Source organism: Passer montanus, unplaced genomic scaffold (genome assembly GCF_014805655.1).
Source record: "Passer montanus isolate IOZ18808 unplaced genomic scaffold, ASM1480565v1 scaffold44, whole genome shotgun sequence".
In the NCBI taxonomy this organism is placed as follows: domain Eukaryota; kingdom Metazoa; phylum Chordata; class Aves; order Passeriformes; family Passeridae; genus Passer; species Passer montanus.
In genome coordinates this window covers 4,652,474-4,675,854 of record NW_024369262.1, presented here as the reverse complement: position 1 = coordinate 4,675,854, position 23,381 = coordinate 4,652,474, and the positions used below count along the sequence as shown (strand labels likewise).

Below are 23,381 nucleotides of genomic sequence, written 5' to 3'. Positions count from 1 at the left end.
ATGCTGTTTGAAACGCTGGTGGGTTTTAAACTCTGCCTTAAGTAGGAACAAATGCCAGCTGGGGCGTGCTGGGCTCTGCCTTGCGGCGGCTCTGGGGACAAAGAAAAGCCACCCCCTTGTGCAGGGCACGGCCACGAGGCAGCTGGGACACTCCCTGCACGGAACTGGGACTCGCTGGTGAGCACACAAAGGGACAGCGAGGAAGGAGAAGTGAGTGTTCCTTTAAAATAAGGGGCTTTTTCTCAAGCGTGCTAATGGGAAGTACAGGACAGCACATCGGCTGCAGGTTAATGAGCTCTCTCAAAAGCCAGCACAAGGAGACAGGTCACTCAGATCTGACATTCGGGACAGAAAATCCATCAATAGACTCTTTAAAGTAAATGGCATTTTACTCTGTGTAACTCTGAATGGAGCACTAAACCTTTATGCTGTTTAATCCTCTTAGGTCCCTTTTTTGGCTGTTTTTTTGTGGCCCAGCCAGGAGCATATCCCCCCTCCCAGATCCTTCAGGCTGGATGCTGTAGCCACCATCTATTCTCACCAGAGAAGATGCTCATCTGTTTCTCCAAATTACCATTGTTTTTGAGAAACAGCAGCCATGAGCTCTCTGAACAAGTCACATGCAGCAAAAACGTCAAAGCAGCTGGCTCTGCCTCATGGGCAAAGAGCAGCTCAGCTATTCTTCAAAATCCAACACCCATCCCCAAACCTTGCAAAAAAAATGGGTGCAAGGAGACCTTTCTACTGAAAAAATGCTCCTGTCACTTGACATCAAGCATTTGCAGCATCCCCAAGGCACAGGACACTTGTCACAGCCCCCGTGTGAGGCTTCAGACTCTCAGAGTGGGAGAAAGCTGATGGAGGTAATAACAATTGTTAATGAGCAATTTAAAAATAGACATCACCACTGCTCATGAATACAAATTACAGGGCAAAGAGTGATAAGCTATGCTGGAGATTGGGATTTACAGAGGTCATAGGAAAGGCAGGCCTGTCTCCCACAGACATCCAGAGAAAACATGATTGAAGCCAAGAGCAAAAAGGAAGTCACATTAGCAAATGGAAAAAACTGAACTGTCAGTTTTATGAGCACAATACAATTTAATCGGATTGTCAAAGCCTCATGTTAAAAGAGTTTATAGAAACCAAACCACAAGTGGAGTTCGAAAGATTTTTTTTTTTCCTGGCCATCCATCCACAAAACAACACGCTTCAATCCAAACTCAATTGCCAAGAAAATAAAATCAAAAGTACTGGTAAATAACAGCATCATTTTCCTTCATTAATTCCACAAGGCCATTTGTTTACTCCAGGCAGTCAATACAGCTATAGTTTGGCCTGGCCTCTCAAAATGCTCTCTAGCAAAAATTTTCTTCCCAAGAATCTCACTGTGCGTTCTGGAAACCATCTCTGGCTGCTCCCACAACTGTACACACATATAATTTGCTGGGAGAGTTTCAGTAAACACAGATACTGAAGTCATGTATTGAACTGGTTTCCTTGTTGGTTTTTTTACCACAACTTGATTTTCATACAGTTAAGGGATTACTTTGCAAAGCAAAGATTGATGGGAGAGAAAAGAACAAAGCAGATTCTTTTTTCCCCCTGCTGCATCTTTTAAAAAATAGAAGAATTTACTATTTATAATAGCAGAAAAACCCTTTGGAACCTTCTAGTAGGGGGAGGCTTTTGGGAAACACAGGGTTTACTGTTAGAATTACTAGATTGCACTCAGTATTTCCAGACAAACCACTTTCATGGAAAAGCTTCATCCGTTTTTTTTGAAGGAGGGAAAAGAAAAGTGTATATTTATCTCCAGAAACTACCCTGGCAGAGGAGTTTAAAGACATCAGTGCATGGTAAATAGCATCTGCTGGTTTTTAACAGCAGTCTCATGACCCGTTTCAACTTAGTGGCAGACAAAACAGGATAAGAAGGAAAAATACAGAGGGAAAAATTCGGTGGCAAACAGCATGAGGAAAAAATGTTTGATTTCATCTAAAACACTATCAGGAACTCGTGACCAGGATACAAACACCTGACCTGAAGGAAAAATTACCCACAGCAGTACCTGACTGATGTGCAGCATCAATTGCAAACTGTGCACTACTGAAGCCCTGGAGAAAATAAATGACAAGAGCAACAGAAAGGGACTTGGAGCAGTTTTGATGCATTTCCACATCAGGAAAAATATTTCCTCAGGCTGATGAATGGGTCACACACTGGGCCCTGAGGGTGTCAGTGGCAAGGCAGGCAAATGTCATCTGAAAGGGATGAGCTGAGGCTGAAAATCATCTCTGGCCAGAGAGGACTTAAATGCATCCAGAACAAGCAGGATTATGGAACAGCAGCTCCTCTACCCCTGTTTTCCCAGCCCACTGTCTCCCTACCTTTATTGTGCTGCTCTTGGGAGTCTAAACAATTGCAGTACCTGTAGCAAATACTTGGCTGCACTATTTTATCTGCTTCAACAAGCTGCATTCTTGTCCTGCCATCACCACAGGTATCACCCAGTGCAGGATCTTCTTCCATCCCTGGGAAGTCTGTTGTGAACTCACACCAACTGATTCTTTGGTCCCTTCTCATTTAATTGGAATGGTTATTTACTCCTCTAAGTTGCTCTGTGTTTTATTAACTCTGGTGTTTTACATGCTGTCCTTACTTGTGCAGTCTCTGCGTGTTCCAGCATCTCCTCGAATTCCTGGTACTCCTCATCATCAGGTTCAGCACCCGACAGCCGGGCTGCCCTCGCCATAAAATAGGGGGGCAGCTCTCCAATGGCCGTACCAGCACCCTGGGAAAAGAACAATCCTGATTTATTTTCCTGTTTATTCCCAAACACAAAACATGTGACGTGCACAAATCCCGTGGCCGTTCTCCGAGCCGACAAGACCAGCTGTTTGGAGCAGTTTGCTTTCATCCACCAGGTCAGAATTCCCATCATTTCCAACAGAATGCTGTTCCTTTGAATCCCCATTTCCCTTTCTTTTTCCTGTGCAGGGGAAAGCCTGGGGGTTGCAGGGTCAAGCAGACACGACCCGTGCATCCCTGGGGCCCCGTGGAGCGGCGCGTGGCCGGAGCCGTGGGAGGCTGGAGCTGGTGGCCCTGCTGTCCCCCACATCCCTGCTGTCCCCCACATCCTGAGTCAGCACTGCTGTGTCTCACCCCACCACATGATGCCAGACACATTCCCCAGCATGTGACAACCCTTGATCCCCAGGGGCCTCCAGAATGATCCGGGAGCTCCTCCCCGGTGCTGTCCCGGAGTTTGCTTGCTCAGTCATGGGACTCTGGGCAAGTGTTTGTTAGAAAACAGACTCAGGTTTTACTACAGCAAGGAAAAAAAAGGTTAAGCAAAGCCTGAGCTCGAGTTTTCCCTCTCCTTCAGCTGGGATAGCTGGAGCCAACCCCAGATGAAAGGACGGCTGCTTTCTCACCGCAGGAAAATTGTATTTGTTTTCTCAGGACATCAAATGACTCATTTCAGTCTTGTGGGTAAAGGCAGCTTTAGCTTAACCAAGGGAAAAAAGAGAGACAAGCTAAGATTGAACATATGGATAAACAGAGGCTAATGGAACAGGAACTTGGAATTAAGGCAGGATGGTTTAAATTTAGGGCAGGTAAGAGACAATAGTTGGGCACTGCACGGCAATGTGCTCCCTGCAGATGGCTTTTCTCTCCCAGGGTCAGCAGTGAGTAACAAATGCTTTCCTCCTCCTTTGAAGCAACGTGAAAGCTTTTCAATTTCCTTTGTTCCTGCTCTATACACAGCTGCAAGCAAGAATTCCAGCTGCTGTGGATATTCCAAATCAACAGGTTGTGGTTTTAAATACCACCGCAGTTCAATTCTCAGTTTAAGCACCCAAAGTGCACACAGGCCTCAAATGTTTATGCCCTTGTTTTCCACAGAAGAAAAAAATTTAAATGACTGCAACAAGCTGAACTTCATTAATCTGCATATTTCTGGCACAAGGGGAAGATAAGCCTGAAAACAGTAGCAACAACACTTCAGAAAAATTAACTTGAGGTTATGTTCTCAGGGTGATGCAAGAAGAAAAAGTCACATTGCTCCTCCAGGCTCTGCCAATTTGCTTTGGCTTCGTTCTGTGAGCTGAGGAAGAGGTTTGCATGTGTGTACTGGACATGAACTTTCTTTAAATTGGATAAGTCACATGCTCATTATTACAAAACATTTCAGAAGTGCAGCAAAAATCATATGATTTCATGTCTGCTGGAGATAGGTTCCTTAAGTGCATAAAAGAAAAAAAAAAGAGAAAAAGCAGCAATTAAGGGCTCCAAACCAGTAACTATTTAACTGCTTTTTGTAACATTAGATATTTTCACCACTTAACTCTGAATGCCAGTTTTACATGGAGATTCCTTGGTCTCACAACAAACTGGAAAGGCAAATGCTAATCAAAATTCTTTTACATTCAGAAAAGGAAACTGGGAAATGACTCCACTAGAAAGAGTCTTTTAAACAGATTTGATCCTGTTCAGGACACAGGCAGCCTGTTCTGCTAATCCCAAGCAATTAAACATTTTTATTCTTTCCCCTTAATTCTTGTAAAAAACCAAAAAGGCTGCAACACATTAAAAATATAGGGCACTATTGAATTCCTTGTCCCTGTGGGATGGGAGGCTGTGAAAACTGGCATTCACCTAAGAGATTGTTTGTGAGCCCTTCTGCAGGCCAGGGCTGCTGCAGGCAACTTTTACAGGGATTGAAAAAAGCATCATTTTCATCCCACCTAATAACTCCTGGGGCACAGGGATATTTAATCCTTGTCACACTCACTGTCAGCAGGAATGGCCATCACTGACACGCTGGGGACTGGGAATGGTTTTAATCTCTGGCTGAAGTTGGCTGCTGATGGTTGGGTGACCCTTGTGCAGATAAATCCTCACATTTCACCCCACAGCACACTCAGCCTGGGCAGCTGTACAGCCACAGCTCTGCAAAGTCACCCTGGGGTGATCTCCAAAATCAGCCTTTTCACCTTCTGGAAGTCACCATTCCCTTTGCTAAGTGGACATTTAGCTTGAGAGTGACAGAATCCAAAATAACCCTCTTCCACAGCTTCCATAAGAAGTGAGCTGGAATTAGGACAAAAGAAACACTCTGGAAGCAGAGCAGCAGCAATTGCCAACTTGATTTGGCTTACAGGAAATTAGCAAGCAATGTTTATGTACTCAGAAACATTCCAAGAAAGCATAACATTACACGAGACACCAGTGCAGGACAGAGGATGCTCCCCAGGGAAAGCCAGAGCAGACAGAGTTCAGAGCAAAGGTAGCTGACAGGGAATTTGAAAAAGGGGGGAGAAAGGGTGAAAAAGTGGGATACAAATGTTCCTATTCCCTTGTCCTTTCCCTAATCTAATCCAAGGAGCTCAGACCACGAAGGCACTGCTTGTTCTCCCCCATGGCTGCTCTGGAGGACACGAGGTTCCAGAGGCTGCAACTTCTGCTCTCTCATTTCTGAACTTCATTCTCCTCTCAGCTCAGTTTTTACATGCTGCAGATGAAGCAAGAGATGTTTACCCTCAGCTGCATTTTTATTTTGCAACCCTAGAAACGTAGCTGTAAATGCCATTTTTATTGCTTGTCTCTATTAAACAGATTTCAGCAGAGGGACACGAGGAAGAAAATAAAAAGAAATCTTAGATATATTTCTAGTCTTGTAGGTATTTGTGTGATTAGCTACTTACTGAGCATTCAGGCAATTCTGGACTTTCATTAAGAGTCAAATTTAAGCTGTGCTTTGCTTTTTGACAGGGCTGTGAGTCCACTTTCTCTGTTACTATTTTGATTTTCGTCTCTAAACTCACACAACCTGACTGGAATTTTTGTAACTAACACAACAGCTGCTATTAAAAAAATTGTAGTGACCAGTTGCCTCATATATTAAAAAATACCAGGGCAGGCATCAGATACTGTTTTTAGAATTTCCTTTCTCTGCATTTGAGTTGGACAACCAAGAATTTAGTAATTAAATCATCAGCTAGGACAGGAAGTCAGCAGCAAAATAAAGTTAATTTGGCATGTAGATCACAGCAGATGCATCTGTGTAAACTGCAATTCAAAATTATCTACATGTAATGAAAATAACAGCCTGGCTGACCAAAATTCTCAAAAAAAATTAAACGTCTACAAGAAGCTGCAGAGAGAAAAAAAAGAGGAAAGCAGAAAGGAAGTTCCAATGACAGAGTTTCCTAAGACCCTGATTCACTTCAACAGGAAAAGCAGCTCAGCTTTTCAGTGAAAAGTGGAAGCAGGCAGAGAAACAGAAATAAAATGTGCAAAAATGTGGAAAAGAACCCTTTAAAATGAAATCAAAATTAATGAAAAATTTTATATTTTATTAAAATATGGGAAAATGTGGAAAAGAACACTTTTTAATTAAATGCAATTTACTGCTGCAGCCCAGCACAAGCTGTGAGATGAGGTCCTGAGTCCTGCAGATGAGGAACTGCAGCTTCACTCAAGTTACAGCCCCAAAATTATTGGAATTATTTCTTGCTCAGACCTGGGAGCTGCCAGATCATCTGGGATGCAGAAACCCTTCCGAAAATTTACTTTTTACATCAACACCATTCAAATTCTCTGCTGGTATTTAGGAAACAGCAGTGCAGCTGATAAAAATATCCCAGGGATATCCTACTAAAAAGCATTAAAATGATCAGGGTTACTTGGGCATCATTATTTTGCTAATTGAGGAATTTTTGTCTATTGCTGGCCACAGAAATGAACACACAAATGGAAACTGCAGGTTGTGAATCAAGCCTTACCCACATGCAGGCCTCCAGCCTGACTTTTGAGATGATTGCCCACAAGGAGATGGAGCCTTCAGTTGTCTCCTCATCAGGGCAGATGATTTGATCTGGGTAAGGAGGCTCAGGGAAATTCACAGAGTTACATTCATAGGCAGCAAGAGTGACTGAGGCTATGTGTGGACCCTGAAAAGTAAATAAAAAAAAAAAAAAGAAATTTCAATTTTATGTGAGTTAAGAATAAAAATTAAAATTAGCACTCCCCCCCATTTGTCCCTAGGCTAAAATCTAGTGCTTCTCTCTTTAAATAATGCTATTTATGTAAAATTCTTGTTTGTTGGAGTTTAAGACCATCTGAATCCAATGTTGAGTTACTAATGTACTTTTAAAAAAAGTAAATATTTCTTTTGATCCACTGAAATGTTAGGGAGCCTTTCAGCTTTTGCCCTGTCACTTAGAAGGTTGCCAAAGAGAAATAACAATCCTTACTTTTTTTAAAAAAAGGAATTTTCAAGTATTTTACAATGTTCTCTTTAAGGTATTTTATGACCTACTGCTTTATTAGAGGAGGTGTTTTCCCTACTGCTGCTTTTAGAGGATTAGGCATTTAAATTATATATTGATTTTTTTAATGACTGGGTTTAATGACATCTTGCAGCAGACTTTCTTAACTTCTGTATTTTTCTCCAACAGCCAGTTGTTTAATTTGTGTCTGGTTTTTTCTGAGTAAACAAGAAAGGGACCTCAGTGCTTTTTGCTAAAAAATGGTTTGAAATGTAATTCAAAACTTAAACATTATTTAAATACCATTTAACTGAATTAATTTTAGTTTCCATCTTACACTGAAAGATTTTTTTGGACAGACCTCCAAATAAAAGGAGCATAAAAATCTATTCAAGAAATGAACTGCTACATAGTTTAAAAACCTGAAAGAATTGCCATTATTTTTAATACAAAAGAACTGAGAAGCAATTCAAACAATCTGAACACCAGGCATTGCAGCTAAAAAACAATCACTTAACAAAGGTCATGAAACACTGTCCAGAGAAGAGGGAGGGGGAAAAAAATAAAATTACTGCAATAAAGTGAGATTTTAATGTAAACCCACACATTTAAATAAATCTAAAAGTTTCATTAAGTGCAGAACAGATGACACAAACTTTAACTTCTGCTATTCATGATTTGATGGGTTTTGACATCGTGCTGGGAAATACTGCCAGCAATTTTCATCTATGTTTTTATCTGCAATCTTAATTTATTTTCATTTTATTAGAGCAATAAGGGAGGCTGATATACCCCCAAAATCAAAGCTGGATTTATGACAGAGCAGAGGGAAAGTGTGAGAGAGCAGAGCCCTGCCCAGGCTCCAGAGCTGCCTTTGAAATGCAGGAGCCAGGGACACAGCAGCCCCAAAAGCTTCATTTGCACATTAAAGGGTGGAATTCCAGCGCAGCTCCCACACAAAAGGGGAAGCTCCAGCACTCCTGGATTTGCTGGGGAGATGAGGTTCACTCACCAACATTTCAGAGCCATGACATCCACACGGTAATTTTTCAGTGGCAGTGAATTAAGAATGTTGAAATAAAACACCAGTTATATTTTCTGTATGGCAGCTGCAACTACTGTTGTCATATGCAAACAATTCCAAATAAACCCATTTTTCTGGCATGCAACTGGTAAAGGACAAGCTGCTCTGAGAGCAAGAAAATGCTTTCATTTATTCCTTCTTGCTTTACAGGAGACTCATTCCAAGTGCTTGGGTGTATTTTGGATTGCAGAAATACAAAACCTGTGAGATGATAAATGAGGCACAGCCTCTCTTGAGGAGAAGAAAAAGGTTCAATGAAATAAAACTGAAAAAGAGGGGATCCAGAAATTGATACACAAGAGAGATTTTGATATGGAAGGGAGAACAAAGACTGGAAAAATGAACCAAGGAGTAATAATTTATATTATTAATATTTCTATAGGCCCTAATGGCAATAAACTTCTTGGTACCTGTAGCAAGATCATCTCCACAGCAGCTTCAGAGCTAAATAAATAACATCTCTCTATTTCACTCACCAAGGGCAGATGCAAAGAGATTTGAAACCTCCCTAGAATTGTAAAGTACATTTATGGCAAACCTGGGAACCCTTTCTCACTCTGAAACTTGGAGGATTTAATCCCATCCCCTGCTTGCCCCTCCCTAGGTCTGGCAGCTACCTTGGGACAAAAAAAAAAAATGTCTCAAGCCATCACCCTAAAATTAATGGTTTTCACCTGCAGAAATTTGCAGGGAAACTCTCCTGAAAGGCAGGTTTGGATGGAGGAAATCCCCCCGTGTTTGAGCTGTAAATGACCATTCCCTCATTCCCTCGGGCCATGGCCAGGGCAGAGATAGGGAACCCAGAGCTGGGGCTTTCACTTCCACAAAATTTGGAACACACAGCACAGAGGAACTACAGCCAGCTTATTTGGAATAGCAAGAGACACATTTTATCACTGTCAGTAGTGATAAGTAGCCCTCCAGCCCTTGCAAGGCTTCAGCATCACCCAAATTTCTTCCCAAAGGGCACCCAAGGTGGATAAAGCAGGTCCTAAAATGCCAGGGGAGCACACAAGGACAAAATGCCCAAGTGGAGATGCTGCAGGAGCCTCTCCCAGCAGAGCTGCCACCCTGCAAGTGGCTGAACATCCTCCAAACCCTCCTGTTGAGAGCCCTCCCAGCCTCAACAAATGTCTGCAAAAGGAAAAATTTCACAGGGAGTAGACAATGGAAAAAAAAAAAAAAAAAAAAAAAAAAAAGGGCATTTCACCAAACAGCTGCAAACGGCCACCTGAAGGCCAGGCCAAAGGAACAGAACTCTCCCAGAGCAATGTAAACAATTCTATAATGGAAAAAAGTCGGAGTGGTGGAAGCCACAGAAGCCACATTTGAACTGGAATGAGGAATAAAGTGCAAATGGTTTGCTCGGAGTGATGAAGTGTGGCAGGGAAGCGGAGCGAGGCGAAGGGAGGCAGAGCAACCCCCAGCCCTCCCCCGTGTCTGGGTGTCCTGTGGGTCACAGGGACTCTGTCCCAGGCTGGCCAGGCTCAGAGCAGCACCCCAACATCTGCTTTTGGGGCTCCCCAAAGCCCTGGGTACCTCCAAAAAAAGCTTGGCTGAACAGGCCCAGGGCTGGGAGGAGAGCAGGAGCATTGGGGAGTTCATTTCTATTTAGTGATGGTTGAACTCTGAATGGAGCAGGGAACCAGCTTCAAACAGCTCGAGGTGCCACCTTTGGAAATCCCTGACTCTACAGACAGCAGGATTCATTCTCATCCAGGTTTTTAGTCCTCTTCACAAATAACACCTTCTCCACCCTCTGCTCCTCCTCTCTGTGAGGCTGTAGGAAATACTGAGTGTTTTGCCTCCCTGCAATAGCTCAGTTTGTTTCAACACTTGGGGAAGTCCTCTCAGATGTCCCCCTTGGACTGTGACTGTAGCTCTACCCTTGAAAAGGACAAAACTGCTTCAAACCCCATCACACCCAACACTAAATCCCAGGCAATTCACATGTGCTCCTGGCCAAACCAGGAAAACTCAAGGCATGTAAGATCCTGAACACCAGCTGTCTTTCCCTCACCTTCTTCCAATGACTTTTTTTTCCTTTTAAGCTGCAGGAGGCACTAAAAAAGGATGGCAGAGGAGAAACTGAGAAGCATTCTGCTGACTCGGGTGAGAAACACTCGCTTGCCACTGCTGACGACCAGAAGGAGCCTGTGGTCAGGCCGGAATGTGATGTGTTAGAAATATCTGTACAATTTGCAAATCAAACAAGACAGGATTTGCTCATTGAGATGAACTCAACATAAATCTATTTCTCAGCAACAGCAGTTCAGGGGAGTTTGGAAATGCCTGTCTGCACAACCCCGATGTCTCAGAGAAGGTAACTTTGAACTCTTGAACTCACAGGCCTTCAAAGGAGTTTGATTCCAGTGGTTGAAGGCACCCAAGTTGGAATGGCACACAAATAAGTTACTTAAAGTGATGTATTATGAAATTTCTGGAAAGTAAAAATCTTTTTATCTGTGAATTATGCTTGGAAATTCATCTGTGGAAGCAGAAAGAGACAGCAGCCACATGTAAAAAAAAAATCACGAGTTAAAATCCTTAAAAACATGCTGATCTGTACAATTCTTACAGCAGAAAGTCTTTACCATAAGGAAAGTGACTGAATATCCAATTAAAAATGAATTGTATTTTCACATTATTAATCACTCTGAGCACCTGGACTGGGAAGTCAATTAAAGCTCCAAACAAATCCTGTATCAAGTGTTGGTTTCTCACATGCCCCTTCACAGAACAGCCAGGCTGCTCAAGTGATACAAGAACAACCACATCTAATTTTAACCTTTTATTTTTGGGGAAGATATAATTTTAGACTGGTTTTAATTTAGAAACATTTCTCAAAGAAAAGTGATATGTCTGCCAGCAAGAAAAATATTACCCTGAACTCCTTGCTGAACTTAATGCACTAAAAATCTGTTTTCCTCCATGGATACACTGCTCTTCACACTGGGTTCAAGACTCAGCCTTTGCACAGGGGGGGAACATGTCATGATGCATTTGATGGAGATAAATTTGAAAAATAAAAGCTTGCTTCTCATGGGAAACATCCTCTGAGTGGTGCCCCAGGCCACGACTCATCCCATACTTATCCATGAAGTCATCACACCTCTCCAGAAAGTCACACCACAGTTACAGCATCTTTTTTATCTCTGAGAGCAGTGGACAACTACCCACAGGGAGAACTGCTCTGTGATTAAGAGGGAGAAGCTTGGTCTGGACGTGGCTGGTAAATATGTGCAGTTTGTCTGTCTGTCTGTGCTATGAGATTAAAATGTCTCATGATTTTATAACGTCTGGTATGTGGTGCTGGCTGGAAATCTGGGCTGGGGACAGAGGATCCTGTACCTAGAGCATCCTCAAGTGACACCAACATCCATCAAGCGCTCAGGGCTGGGTTTAGAAGACCCTCACAGCGTTTCAAGCTGTGTATTAATTTTACACTCATGTGGCTGTGGTGAAGTTTCTATTCCCACTTCAGCCAAGCCTTGCCCCACAGTGCAGAGCTGATGGAAATTCCAAATGATCAGCCACAACCTCTGAATTTGACTGAACAAGAGCCACTGAGAGAGCAGCACATGGCACCACTGTCTGTAAAGGACCGTGGTGCTGCTCTAAGGAGTAACATGAAAAGCAGATTATTTTTAAGGCTGCACCTACACTACTTTCTATAAAAACAGAGAGACTCATGTCAGGGGGAGGCACAATTGCAAGAATTCAAATTTATCTTCTGCTGCTGACAGAAAATCATTAATAAAATCATTAAATACTCTGTCAGTGTTCTCTCCTTGCCCTTCCCTAGCCATCCTCTCATTTCTGAAGAGTAAACCTCAGCCTTTATTCAAACTGCCACCAGCAGTGGTGATTGGCTTCAGAATCTCCAATTAGAGATCGTTCTGCATTATCGTTATTTTCAACCTGCTCCAGGAAGCAGGGCATGAAAGGTATAAAGTTCAGGCTGTGCATAAAAAAAAAACAACCAAAAACCTTAGAAACTCAAAGAGAACAAATGAGGAGAAAGCACAATGTGCCCTGCCAGCAGAGATCTGACAGAACAAACGTTGAGGAAGTGGAGAGCAGATAATGAAAACAGGGCGTCAGCTCCTAAAAGGTAAAGTCCATCAACCTTCAGGAGGAAGAAAAGGGTGCAGCCACCACCCCATTAACTCCTCCACCACCCCATTAACTCCTCACCACCCCGGGACTGTTCTTGCACAACCTGACCTCAGGCAGCAGAGCTGGGTTTACTCTCTGTAGATACCTACAGGCATCAAACACAACAGGAGCACTCAGGGGGACCAAGACTTCAAACAAGCTTTTTTCTCCTTGAAAACACCACTTTTCACCTCAGATTTTTAAAATGCAAGCGAGTCACCAGAAGATTTAAGGAACACCCAGATTGCACAACCGATTTAGCAGCAGTATCCAGTTAATTCAGCACACCCTCCCAGCTCATCAGTGTGTTATTAATACCAATGCTGCAGTTTCAAGCAGAACAGAGCCCAGGTGTGCTACAAGCAGGAACTTCTGGGGAGAGAATTGCAAAAGTGATTTTTTCAAAAAGTTTTATGTTGATTCACGTATTCCAGGATATTTCAGTTAATTGTGGAAAGCTTAGGACAGCTGGAGGAAGTAGTTTAAAGACAGGAAAGAAACAAATGACAGAGTAAGAGACAAAAACGACCCTCACACAAACAGGCTCCATTTCAACTTATTTTAGAATTAATTTCTGCCTTCTGCACCCTCCACGTATTTTTCTTTCAACCACCTCAGCAATTCAATAGCAGTAACGTGAGCACAGGTATTAGACAGAACCCTTTTTTATTTCCTTTGTTTTAGGCTTGCAAGCTGACGTGTGAATTGGAGAACAGTGAGGGCTGGAAATGAACACCTCACTTCACAAGAAGAATTCAGCGCTGGGAAGGGGAGCACTGCTGCACCTCCCACCTGGCTCAGGCAGCTCAGCCTTTGTTTCTCACTTTTTCCTTTACACACAGAACCATCATTTTCTGGGTTACTCACAATAGTTTTGAATGATCTGCGTGGAAAGAGCAAAACCTCTCCTGAAGCTGATAATTACTATGAAAATACTCCTGTGTTAGTCACGAGGAAGTAAATGGAGAAAAAAAATTAGAATAAGTTGTGTGGGTTTCTAAATTATTCTGTCTACTTCATAAAAGTGGAGTAAGTCCTGTTCTGTGAGCCTCTCTTTTAAGAGGGACTTAAGCAATTTTTATCATGAGTCCTCTTACAAGCTCAGCTCCTGGAACAAGAGAACTAAAAGGAATTAGGTTTGACTTTAAAAAGCTTTTAGTAGTCCTGACAGGAAACCGTTTATTTGTGTGGGTTTGTTTCTTTTAAAATTATTTACACCACCAACATCTTTTTTTCCAAGATAATGGACTCATTATTGCACAAGTGTCTGGCTTTTAAATCTTCAAATTCTAACCTAAACCAGTTTGGGTAGGGCCAACACAGGGCTCATTTCAGCTGCAAACTCTGACTGTTTGGGGAGGCCAGAATGTGACCCCGGGTGTGGGGAACCAATTCAGAATGAAAGTGAGATGCTGAGCCCTTAAACCAGACAAACCCAGCCCTGCTCTCTCAGGGCAGGCAAGGAAATACGAGCACTGCCTTTTTGACTCACTCTTCTCTTTAAAGGCAAATTTCTGCTCTTTTTAAAAAAAATTTTCTATATTTCTGCTCTTTATTTTTTGCTGTGCCCTCTTCCACTCTGCTGCCGAGCAGCACTGTAAGAATTCCTGACAAACCCACATATTCCAGCGCTGAAATATCCGGGCTGGACCTCGGCACAACCATTGCTATTGTACCTCACATTTCCTGTTTGTGCTCGCCCAGGGCCCGGCCACCAGCACAAACCCCCTCAGCAGCTAAATAAAAATGTGCCCCCTCAGCAGCTAAACCAAAATGAACCCCCTCAGAAGTTAAATAAAAATGTACCCCCTCAGCAGCTAAATCAAAATGTACCCCCTCAGCAGCTAAACCAAAATGAACCCCCTCATTGCCCCCCTGGCTCCAAACAAACAAAATCCACATTTAAGCATCAAAACCACCACCGGTGCAAACAGCCCGAGCTGCCCTGAGCTCTGAGGGTGAGGAATTCGGTGCCATTCATCCCCTCAGGGATTTCACTTCCCCGGGGAGAGGGGACTTACCGCGCCCTCAACCACTCGTTTAAAGCACTTTTTTTTGGCCACATCTTTGACCGAAATCCGTTTTTCAGAGCTGAAGTGAAACCAAAGCACGAGGCAGGGCGTTGGGTGGGGATGGCCTCAGCCCACGATCCCAGCCCAGCACGGCAGCTCCCGTGCCCTGCTCCCGAGCCCTCCGGCACCGCTGCCTCATTCATTCATTTTCATTTTCAGCAGCAAAGATCTCTCAGAGATGTACAAACACCAAAAATTCCTCATGAGTTACCCTCAGCCATCCTCTGCTGGTAATGAGGTGATTCATGCTGTTCGTATTTTAATCTACCACCAACAGAAAACATCTCAGGACCGAGGAAAAAGCCATGTACTGCTAAAACCAGTGTTTGGAGTCATTAATCATAATAGTTTTATTTCCTACAGAACCACATCGTGATTCCTATTTTTAAGGGTTGTTTTTAAAGAACTGTGAAAAACCTTTAATGGGCTTCAGGAAAATAAGCCAGCAGGCTTGTTTTGAAAGTGTCAGAATGGAAAGGATTCTTGGAAGGGTGGCCTGCTTCCCTGTTCCTGTGTTGAAGATCTGCTCTGTGCCAACCCTCAGCTCAGTGCCAAGTGCAGCACAAGAATTGTTTCCCAAAAAGCCATGTCAGATTTTACATCCAGTGCTGGCAACAACTAAGGAAGCAGCATTAAACTGGGAACTGATACCTCAGACAATGTTCAGGCCCTTTTTAACATATAGAAAGCTCTCCAATCACAGCCTGGTATCAAACTGACACACTCGACCTGTTCCTCTTGCACCAAGGACTGGTGACCAAAAAAATCCCAAATCAGATGTGAACTGAAATGATCCTGAGGCAGCAACACCCCTCCCACACTGAGGCTGTTTTAAATTCTACTTTTAGCAATTTCCAAGTACTCTTCTCAGCTAACCCTGGGATCTCTCCTGGCACCGGAATGCAGCTCCAAAAGGCAGCTGGTGAGAGATGCTCTGAAGGATCCAGACAAATGACAGTTTTCAACACTGCAGAAACAGCTAAGCAGGCCAGGGAAAGCAAACATCAGAGTCATTCATATCCTGCAGCCATTGCATAACCATTTCCACGGCCTGCCCAGTGCCTGGGAATGGCCACATGCAGTAAATGGCTAATGCAGTGTATTTAATTCAGATGCACCTGTGTGACAGCTGAAGGAGCCTGAGCAGGTGCCTACATGCCATCAATTCCTCCACGTGCCCTCAGTGGCACAGATAGTGCTGCAAGTCCCAGCAGAGCTCAGCACCACATGGGTGGGCCCAAGGGCATTGTTCTCCCAGCATGTAATTGCATTCCCAACAATCTCCCTGTACATACAGCTTTAAAATGAGCAATTAATTAAAAGCAATTTGAAAGCACTTACTGGGTCTGTTCTCTACTGCCAGCGAATCCAGGCACTAAAGCAGGGGAGGATTTGTTTTGTAACTTCTCATTTCTTTGAGTCAACAGAAGAATAAGTTTTACCATTATGAAGAAATATAATTAAAGTATATGGAACATGAAAAGGAGATCAATGGTAATGCAGAAGATAATATTGAGAGCCCCACTTAATGTGTCATATTTCTACTTTTAGAGGGAACTGCTGTACAATTAACAAAGCAAAATAGTTACAGCTCCTCCCTTTGAGAGCTGGAGCTTCTAATTGCATTGTTTCCAGATGGGTTAAACCCAGACCACCACTGAAAGAGCTCACCCCTAAAAGCTGCAGCAGCAGCCTCAGGTTAGTACTCCTTGTTCCCTCTCACTCTGAGCAGATATCAAGCTCTGTTTTACTACAGTGATAACATATTCCGAGTACACCTTGCTGGTACAGCTGCAGCGATAAGAATATTAGCAGTTCAGACACGGTTTCTCAGGGTCAGGAGCTGCTGTTTTTACACCCCCTCTGCCATCTAGTGGCAACAACCGCGTGGCTTCCACCGAGGTGTAAACCATGAGGTGCCTGATGCGCAGAAGGTGTTAATTGACCTGAGCAGACCATCACTAAATCTTGCTCAGGAGACAAACAAGGAAAACAAATCCTGGTTTTTCGTTGTTCCTGCACTCACTGCCTTCACGGAATCCCCTCAGTGACACAGGAACATGCTTATCTGCCTCATATATTTAAAGCAAACCAGTATTTCTCCTGTAGTATTTACACTTTAGATGTTGATGGTACATTTTTATTACATTTTACTCTATAACCACATTCTAATTACTCAGTGTAATCTATTCGGTCTGTTCCCCCCCGCATTGCAAAGTTAAGTGAAGCCTTCCCTTTTATGTTCCAAATAAACACCTTCCCTACCAATATTAAACTCAATTTCTTTTCCTGGGGGACAGGCTGTGAACCTCCCAAACACCCACCTGAAGTTATACTGATAAACCGACTGAGAAGTTGTATTTCCTATAAATTATTTCAGTGTCAGCTCAGGTCAAGGCCTAAGTAACTCCACAAAGCTCACATATCCCACAGGATAATCAAAGTGATGTATTATGGAATTTGATTTTTCAACATTGAAGGAATTTAGAACGTTGATTTTAAAATATAGAGTAAAAGAAAGGTTCCACCTCCTTTAAGATAAGAAGTGCTGCTGTCTTAGGAAGATTTCATGTGCCAAAATAATTTTTTATGTGGCCTGGGGTCTGACAGTGCTCAATTGGTTTTGTCTAGCAGGAATTCCTCTACAACCTTTAGGACAGAAGCTACACTCAGAGCAAATCTGAGGCTGCTCATCCCATGCCATTCCATCTCCCAGGCTCTGCCCTGCTGGGGGGAGAGCAGGAGTTTCCTGTAGTGTTTTCTGTGTTATTGTTAATGATTAAAGCAGCTCTGAAAGTAAACATCTGTAATGGTTCCAAATACAAGATGACATTTGTTGCATGAACTGGTTTTAATTATTTTGTGGCCATGAATCCTTTTCTTGAATCCAGGACAGTGGTTTCATAACCCAGGAACTAATCCAATGGCCAAAAGCAAAACACACCCAAACATTTCCCTGACTTTCATAGCTACGTTGAGATAAACAACTTCATGCAAATTTTAATATTTTATCTTCACAGAAAAACATTGTTCTTGCTATTATTTTCAAAGCAAAACTAATACAGACTGAACTTTAAACCAGCTGCCTGTTTTGGTGGCTTCAAGTAGAAAAAGGATCATTTTAAGCTACTAAAGAAATACTCTGAAACATTTTAAATGGAAACACTTGAGCTGCACACAGTAGGACAGGCTTCGTTTAAATGAGGAGATTAGAGGACAGAGCTGGCAGATTTGGCTCATTGTTTCAAAGTGAGGATTAACCAACAGCAGGCCAATATCCACAGTTCAACAAACACTGAGCTTACAAACTACAGAACAAGGGGATGCAGTGTAGAACATGAACAGCATTCTCCAGAGCACCAACTTTAGATGTATTTAATGTTGAGAACTTGCAGAAAATTATTTATTCATTGATTCTAAAATGTGCTACAATTAAAGTGCTCAATTCAAAAAGGACATGTTGTGGAAATATCCTTACCAAGTAGAGCAGAAAGGTGTGGAGACCTGTTCCAAGCCCAACAGAGGACAGAATGCCCAGTCCTACCCAGTAGGCACACCAGAAAAACTTCTTCTCCATGTACCGCACATACTGAGCAAGGAAAGGCACAAAAAAAGAAAAAAAAAATAGAAATTGTGAAATCTCCAAGGAAGAAAATCAAGCTACAAGCTAACACAGATATTTAGCTGGATTAAACAACTGAAATAGACTCCTAATTCTTCTATTTGCAATTTAGTTCAGTAACAGCACGGACATATAGAGGAAACTGCACTTTCAAAAGAAAACCCCCCACATGTTGGAATCAGCAAGTTTCCAAGGAGATAGATGGAAATTCAGGTTCAACAGTAGGAGGTTGAAACCCACAACAGGCCCACAAGGAGCAAGCCCCAGACAATGTCAAGTAGAGCCCAGGCAGCTCAGGGAATTGTCTGAATAACTTAAATAAAGGAATAAAACCAGTTGCACTCCCAGTGAGCCTGCTGGATGTTGCATCTTTGAGCAGTGAGCAGCAGGTTTGTTACTTTTAAGAAAACATTAAAACGCTGGTTGTGTGCTGCACCCAGAAATGAGGGGATGTGGGAAAACCACAGCAAGTTCTGGACACTATTTTACACCATCCATGGACAAACAGCACCAAGGTGAATTTTACATCATTTTTATCCAGGCTCCAGCCTGCCAGGGCACAAAAACATCTTGACAATGCCAAGTGCACATGGCTGACCCCTCCTTAACAGGGAGCTCCTGCACTGGCTGCCACCTGAGGGTGACACTGCCCCGAGGATCAGGTTTATTCCCTGGGCACTCAGGACCTGGGTTCCAGAAGTGCAAATCCCTCAGGCAGGCAGTGCCACACCAGGGATGGAAGCAGGAGGGATGGAAGCAAGCTCTCTGGAATTGGAAACCTGCTCATTTCAGAGCTGTGACAGCAGCTGGGATTTGTTTTTAAAAGGGCTCTGTGTCCTCCAGGAAAATCTGAAACTCCAAGAGAAATGGGGAAGGGAAAGGTGCAGACAGCACCATCACTAAGCTCAAGCCATGCCTTACACTTCCAGTGCTGCAAAAGCACCAGGCTTTGTGTTCACATCACAGGAACGGATTTGAAACACAAAACCATTTTACATCTCTGTGTGTGCCTGTCCTAGCTGGGCAGGAGACCTTTCACAGAATCATTTCTTGGGAAGCACGAAGCTCTGCCACGACTCAGGGTGACACTTCCCCTCAAGAGCTCCCTCCACCATAAACATCTTGCTGACAGCAGCTGTGAAGGAGTGCTGCAGCACCCGGGGTGTGCTTCACTCAGGAACACATGAGACACCTCCAGAACAGATCAAATGACACAGCTCATCCCTCCCCACCTCTGAAACACAACTCATGCACACCAACAGAGCAGTCACGACTTGAGAAACAAAACCTTAGTGAGGAGCTCAAAAGATGCATTATAAATTCATGGAGATGGCAGCAGGATTCATTCAATTCCCAGCACAGGGAGGCAGTGGGAGCCAGGGAAGCAGAGGTGGTACCTGTTGATGTGCTCCCTCGATGTAGTACAGGGCTGTGAGCACTGCCAGTGCCAGCAACACGCACACCAGGGCCCCTCGCCGCTGCCACAACCTTAAAGACAAATGGCAAATTAGGGGTTTTCATCATTAAACATGCATTTCAGAGTAACTCAGTTACCTCTGGGGACTGGGGATGTGCTCAGCAGGGACAACGACAGCAGTGTAAACCTCCCAGGAAAATATCTGGGGAGCCTTTACACTTTAGGGAAAAATCTCCGCGTCACTGGCAAGCGAGATCAAAGTTCAGCCACTCGTATTTTACTTTTTTTAACAAAGAAAAACAAAGTCACTGTCTGAAAACAAACACAAGCTGAAAACAATTCAGCTTCTGGAGCCAAGAGTCAGACCCAGGCCCTGAGCAGCAGCTGTGGCCAAGCACAGAGCAAAGCAGGCCCTGCACTGGCCCTGGGCAAGGACGAGCTGGGTGGAATTCAGAAGTGCTGATTTCCAACTGTGCTGCTGGGCAGAGCCACAGTGACAGTCACAGGAACAAACCTTTACATTATTTTGTTTCCTCTTATCTATTCAATTAGTATATTGTAACAGCTCAAAATTTAATAAATATATTTTAGGTAACTCTGAAGCATTAGGTGAGTAAAGGGAGAAAAATGTAATTTGCTAGCAAGTAATTTTTGAGCATGTTTGGTTTTAGTCTTTTTTTCTGCTTGATGTGTATGTGGCCACACACAGTAGATTAGCAAATACATTATTTTCCAGAAAACACTATTATATTGTCACCTAATGATATATAAAAAAACAAGTACTAGCATCACTTAAAATTCCCAGCCTATAATAGCAAACTATAAACACAACTTATCTATTTAGACAGAAACATAGAAATGTGATGCATAATACAGGAAAACAGTCACAAATATTTCATATTAAGCAAACTGAAAAGAGCACTCAAAACATTTTAAAATTAAAGTTAGTGCTGCTTACATTAGTATGACAATTGAATTTTCAAATTATTATAATTCAAAACACAATTTATGCAATGGAACACAGGAGATCATTAAGAGTCAATCTGAGGTCTCAACTTAATAGCTCGTAATAGTCAGGGTTATTTTCTGTAAAGATTCTGTCAGGGGAGTGCCAGACAATTGAATGTGCTGCTCAGCAGAGGAGGCAAGTGCTATCTGTAACAAAATTGGATGTCTAGGAAGCCAAATAAGATTTGAGGTCTTAAAATAAATCCTCAAATGTTATTTCTGCTTAGTTTAAATAAATGCTTGGCCATTGTCAGAAATTACAGATGTCAGACCCAGTAAAACAGTTCTCAGAGGCAATTCCTAATGGTAGTTGAAAGAATGCACATATTAAAATAAATAGGCTTGGGGGGTTCAATTTTTTTGGGGGGTATGGGGTGTAAAAGGGAATTAAAGCTACACTACATAAACTTGGTATTGTCATACAAATAATTTCAAAACAAAATGGAAACTGTCAGTAAATCTGGACTGCCAGCACCTCCAGCCTAGCCAGAGGGGGTGAGCAGAGCCCTGAGTACCAGGCTCAGCTCAGCCTGCAGAGGAGCAGCCCAATAGCTGGAGTCACCCAAGGTGACATGAGAGCTGTCTCCTGACTGGGAAGGGCTTTGTAAACTCAGTCCCAAGCACAACAGAGCCCAGTTACCAACACAAGCACTGGATGGCTGCTACTCTTGGCATTTTCACTGCAGATTACACTCATGTTTTGGCAGCCTAAACCCCCGGGCCTTGTGCCTTAAAAGCTGGTTTTATCCAGCGTGAAAATAACACTCAAGGAAAGTGCTTTAATAAATCATTTCCTGCTGTAAAAGGGCCCACAGAGAAGCAAAGTCCTCTTTACAGCATCATAAACATCACTGCAAGCTCCACAGGGCCCTGATCTCTGCCCTGGCTGAGCTGATTGAAGATTACTCAGTGACACCAACACCTGCATTAGTAGGTCAGTGCTAACACTGCAGCCATAAGCACAACATCCCTTTGCCTTGAGGATCCCTAAACACTGTCCCACTCTTTCAAATTGGAATATTCAACCCTTCAGAAAGGCAGTTTGCCATTTTCTCTCCCAAGCACCTTGCTGCACTTATGTAATTTAGGCAGAAGATCTGGGAGCACAGCTACAAGTGTGGGATGCTCCAGCAGCCACCTTTAAGGGACAAAAATACACATGTTCTCTGAAAAAAAAACAGTTTTCAAGCTGTGAATCATCAGGGAAAGTGAGATGTCAGAATGACCTACTGAATCAGAGCATGGGTTTGCCCAGAATGCTTAGTAGAAGTTAAAGAAATGATCTTTACTTTATGGTCCATTCCTTCAAGTTTATTAGAGTTTCCAGGCAAAAATACTGCAAGGTAACAAGGGGTTTTTTCCACAGCACAATATTCAACCTCTCCTCTCGCTCCCTTCGCTTCCGCTCACTCAACATCGAGGAATCTGCAAAAGAAAAGCAAAAAAGAAAAAAAAATCTGTAAAAGCACAGGCTGGCAGGTCAGCTGCTATCCCACCCCAAAATACATTGGATTTTTTTTTTAATTTGTCAGGAAGTTAATGTGAGCTCTCAGTCATCTCTCCTGATCCCAAAGCGTTTGCTGCCGTGCCTCAGGAATGAGGTGGCACCCAGGGAATGCTGTGGTTTGCTCCCCCCTGGCACTCAGTGCCCCGGGCCTGGCACCCCAGCAGCCTTCCTGCAGGGCACTGCCCGAGGAGCTGAAAGCACCTCGGGTCAAATGTGACCTCAGCACCTGCTGCAGGGACATCTCCCTCTGAATTTTGAGCTGGTTCTTTTCCAGCAGAGCTATTCCCAGCCTCCCACTGCCAGGGGATGGAATTACACGGTGTAACTGGAGAGGAGCACCTGCCCTGCCAGGCTCTCCCAGGCTCCTCTCCTGAAAGGAGCTGCTTTTGGAGCACAGCCCTGCCTGGCACGGAGCTCACACCCAGCCCAGGCCCTGCTCACAAAGGGCTTTTCCAACCAAGGTGTTATTTGTGCTCACAATAAGATGAAGAAAACCCCAAACCTGAGCTGGAGGTGGAGGTTTTTTGGAGGAGAATGGCTTGTTCAAAGGTTGTCAAGCTAATGAGCAGTAATAAGTTTTAAACTTTTAAAGAAAAGGAATTCTGGAATAAGATTTTAAAAATAATAGCAGTAAACAAGGAAAAAATACACTTGTATCCAAACAGACACCAAACTTGTTTAAACATCACTTACTACACAGTCACAACACATGTATTCTATTTTGCACTGTAATAATATTAATAAATTCTAGATTTTTAAAAAGCTGTTGCATTTAAAATATTGATCTAATCTGATCTCCAGCATACTGGAACCCAATATGTATTATTTCAGTCTTGCTCCAATAATTGAAACATTTTGCCTTATCAGATGCTGATAGTTACACAGAAATTGCAGCTCTCATTAGTCACACAACCCACTTAATTTTGTATCCTCAGCTGTAAAATCAGTTGCTTAAGATGAACTAACAGAAATCCTGGCAAACACTGAAGAACATCCACATTCCCTCAGAGTTACAGAATGATTTAAGACTTTAAGTAAAAGGCTTTAATTTGTTCCATACATACAAACATGCAGTTAATCTTTTTCGTTTAATATGTGTAATAAAAATGTTTCAACCTTGTTTTTATGACCTTGTTTTTAGTAAAAGGTCGTAAAAGACAATGGTGTAAGACTGCACACAACTTGAGAAATCACTTGATTACAAAACTTAATTAAATATGGAACTGGCACATTCAA

The 23,381-nt window shown here is 42.9% G+C and overlaps 1 protein-coding gene across 3 annotated transcripts in view; it reads right to left on the bottom strand.

Annotated features, from left to right (window-relative positions):
- Positions 1–23,381, bottom strand: part of VMP1 (vacuole membrane protein 1) — a 60,844-nt gene that overhangs the window by 29,118 nt on the left and 8,345 nt on the right. For all 3 annotated transcript variants that reach the window (XM_039720478.1, XM_039720480.1, XM_039720479.1), the window contains exons 3-7: positions 21,928–22,063; positions 19,611–19,701; positions 18,070–18,180; positions 6,792–6,959; positions 2,663–2,794 (exon numbers count right to left, since the gene is read on the bottom strand). In XM_039720478.1, coding sequence (XP_039576412.1) covers positions 2,663–2,794; positions 6,792–6,959; positions 18,070–18,180; positions 19,611–19,701; positions 21,928–22,063 — 638 coding nt within the window. The remainder of the gene's footprint in view (positions 1–2,662; positions 2,795–6,791; positions 6,960–18,069; positions 18,181–19,610; positions 19,702–21,927; positions 22,064–23,381) is intronic.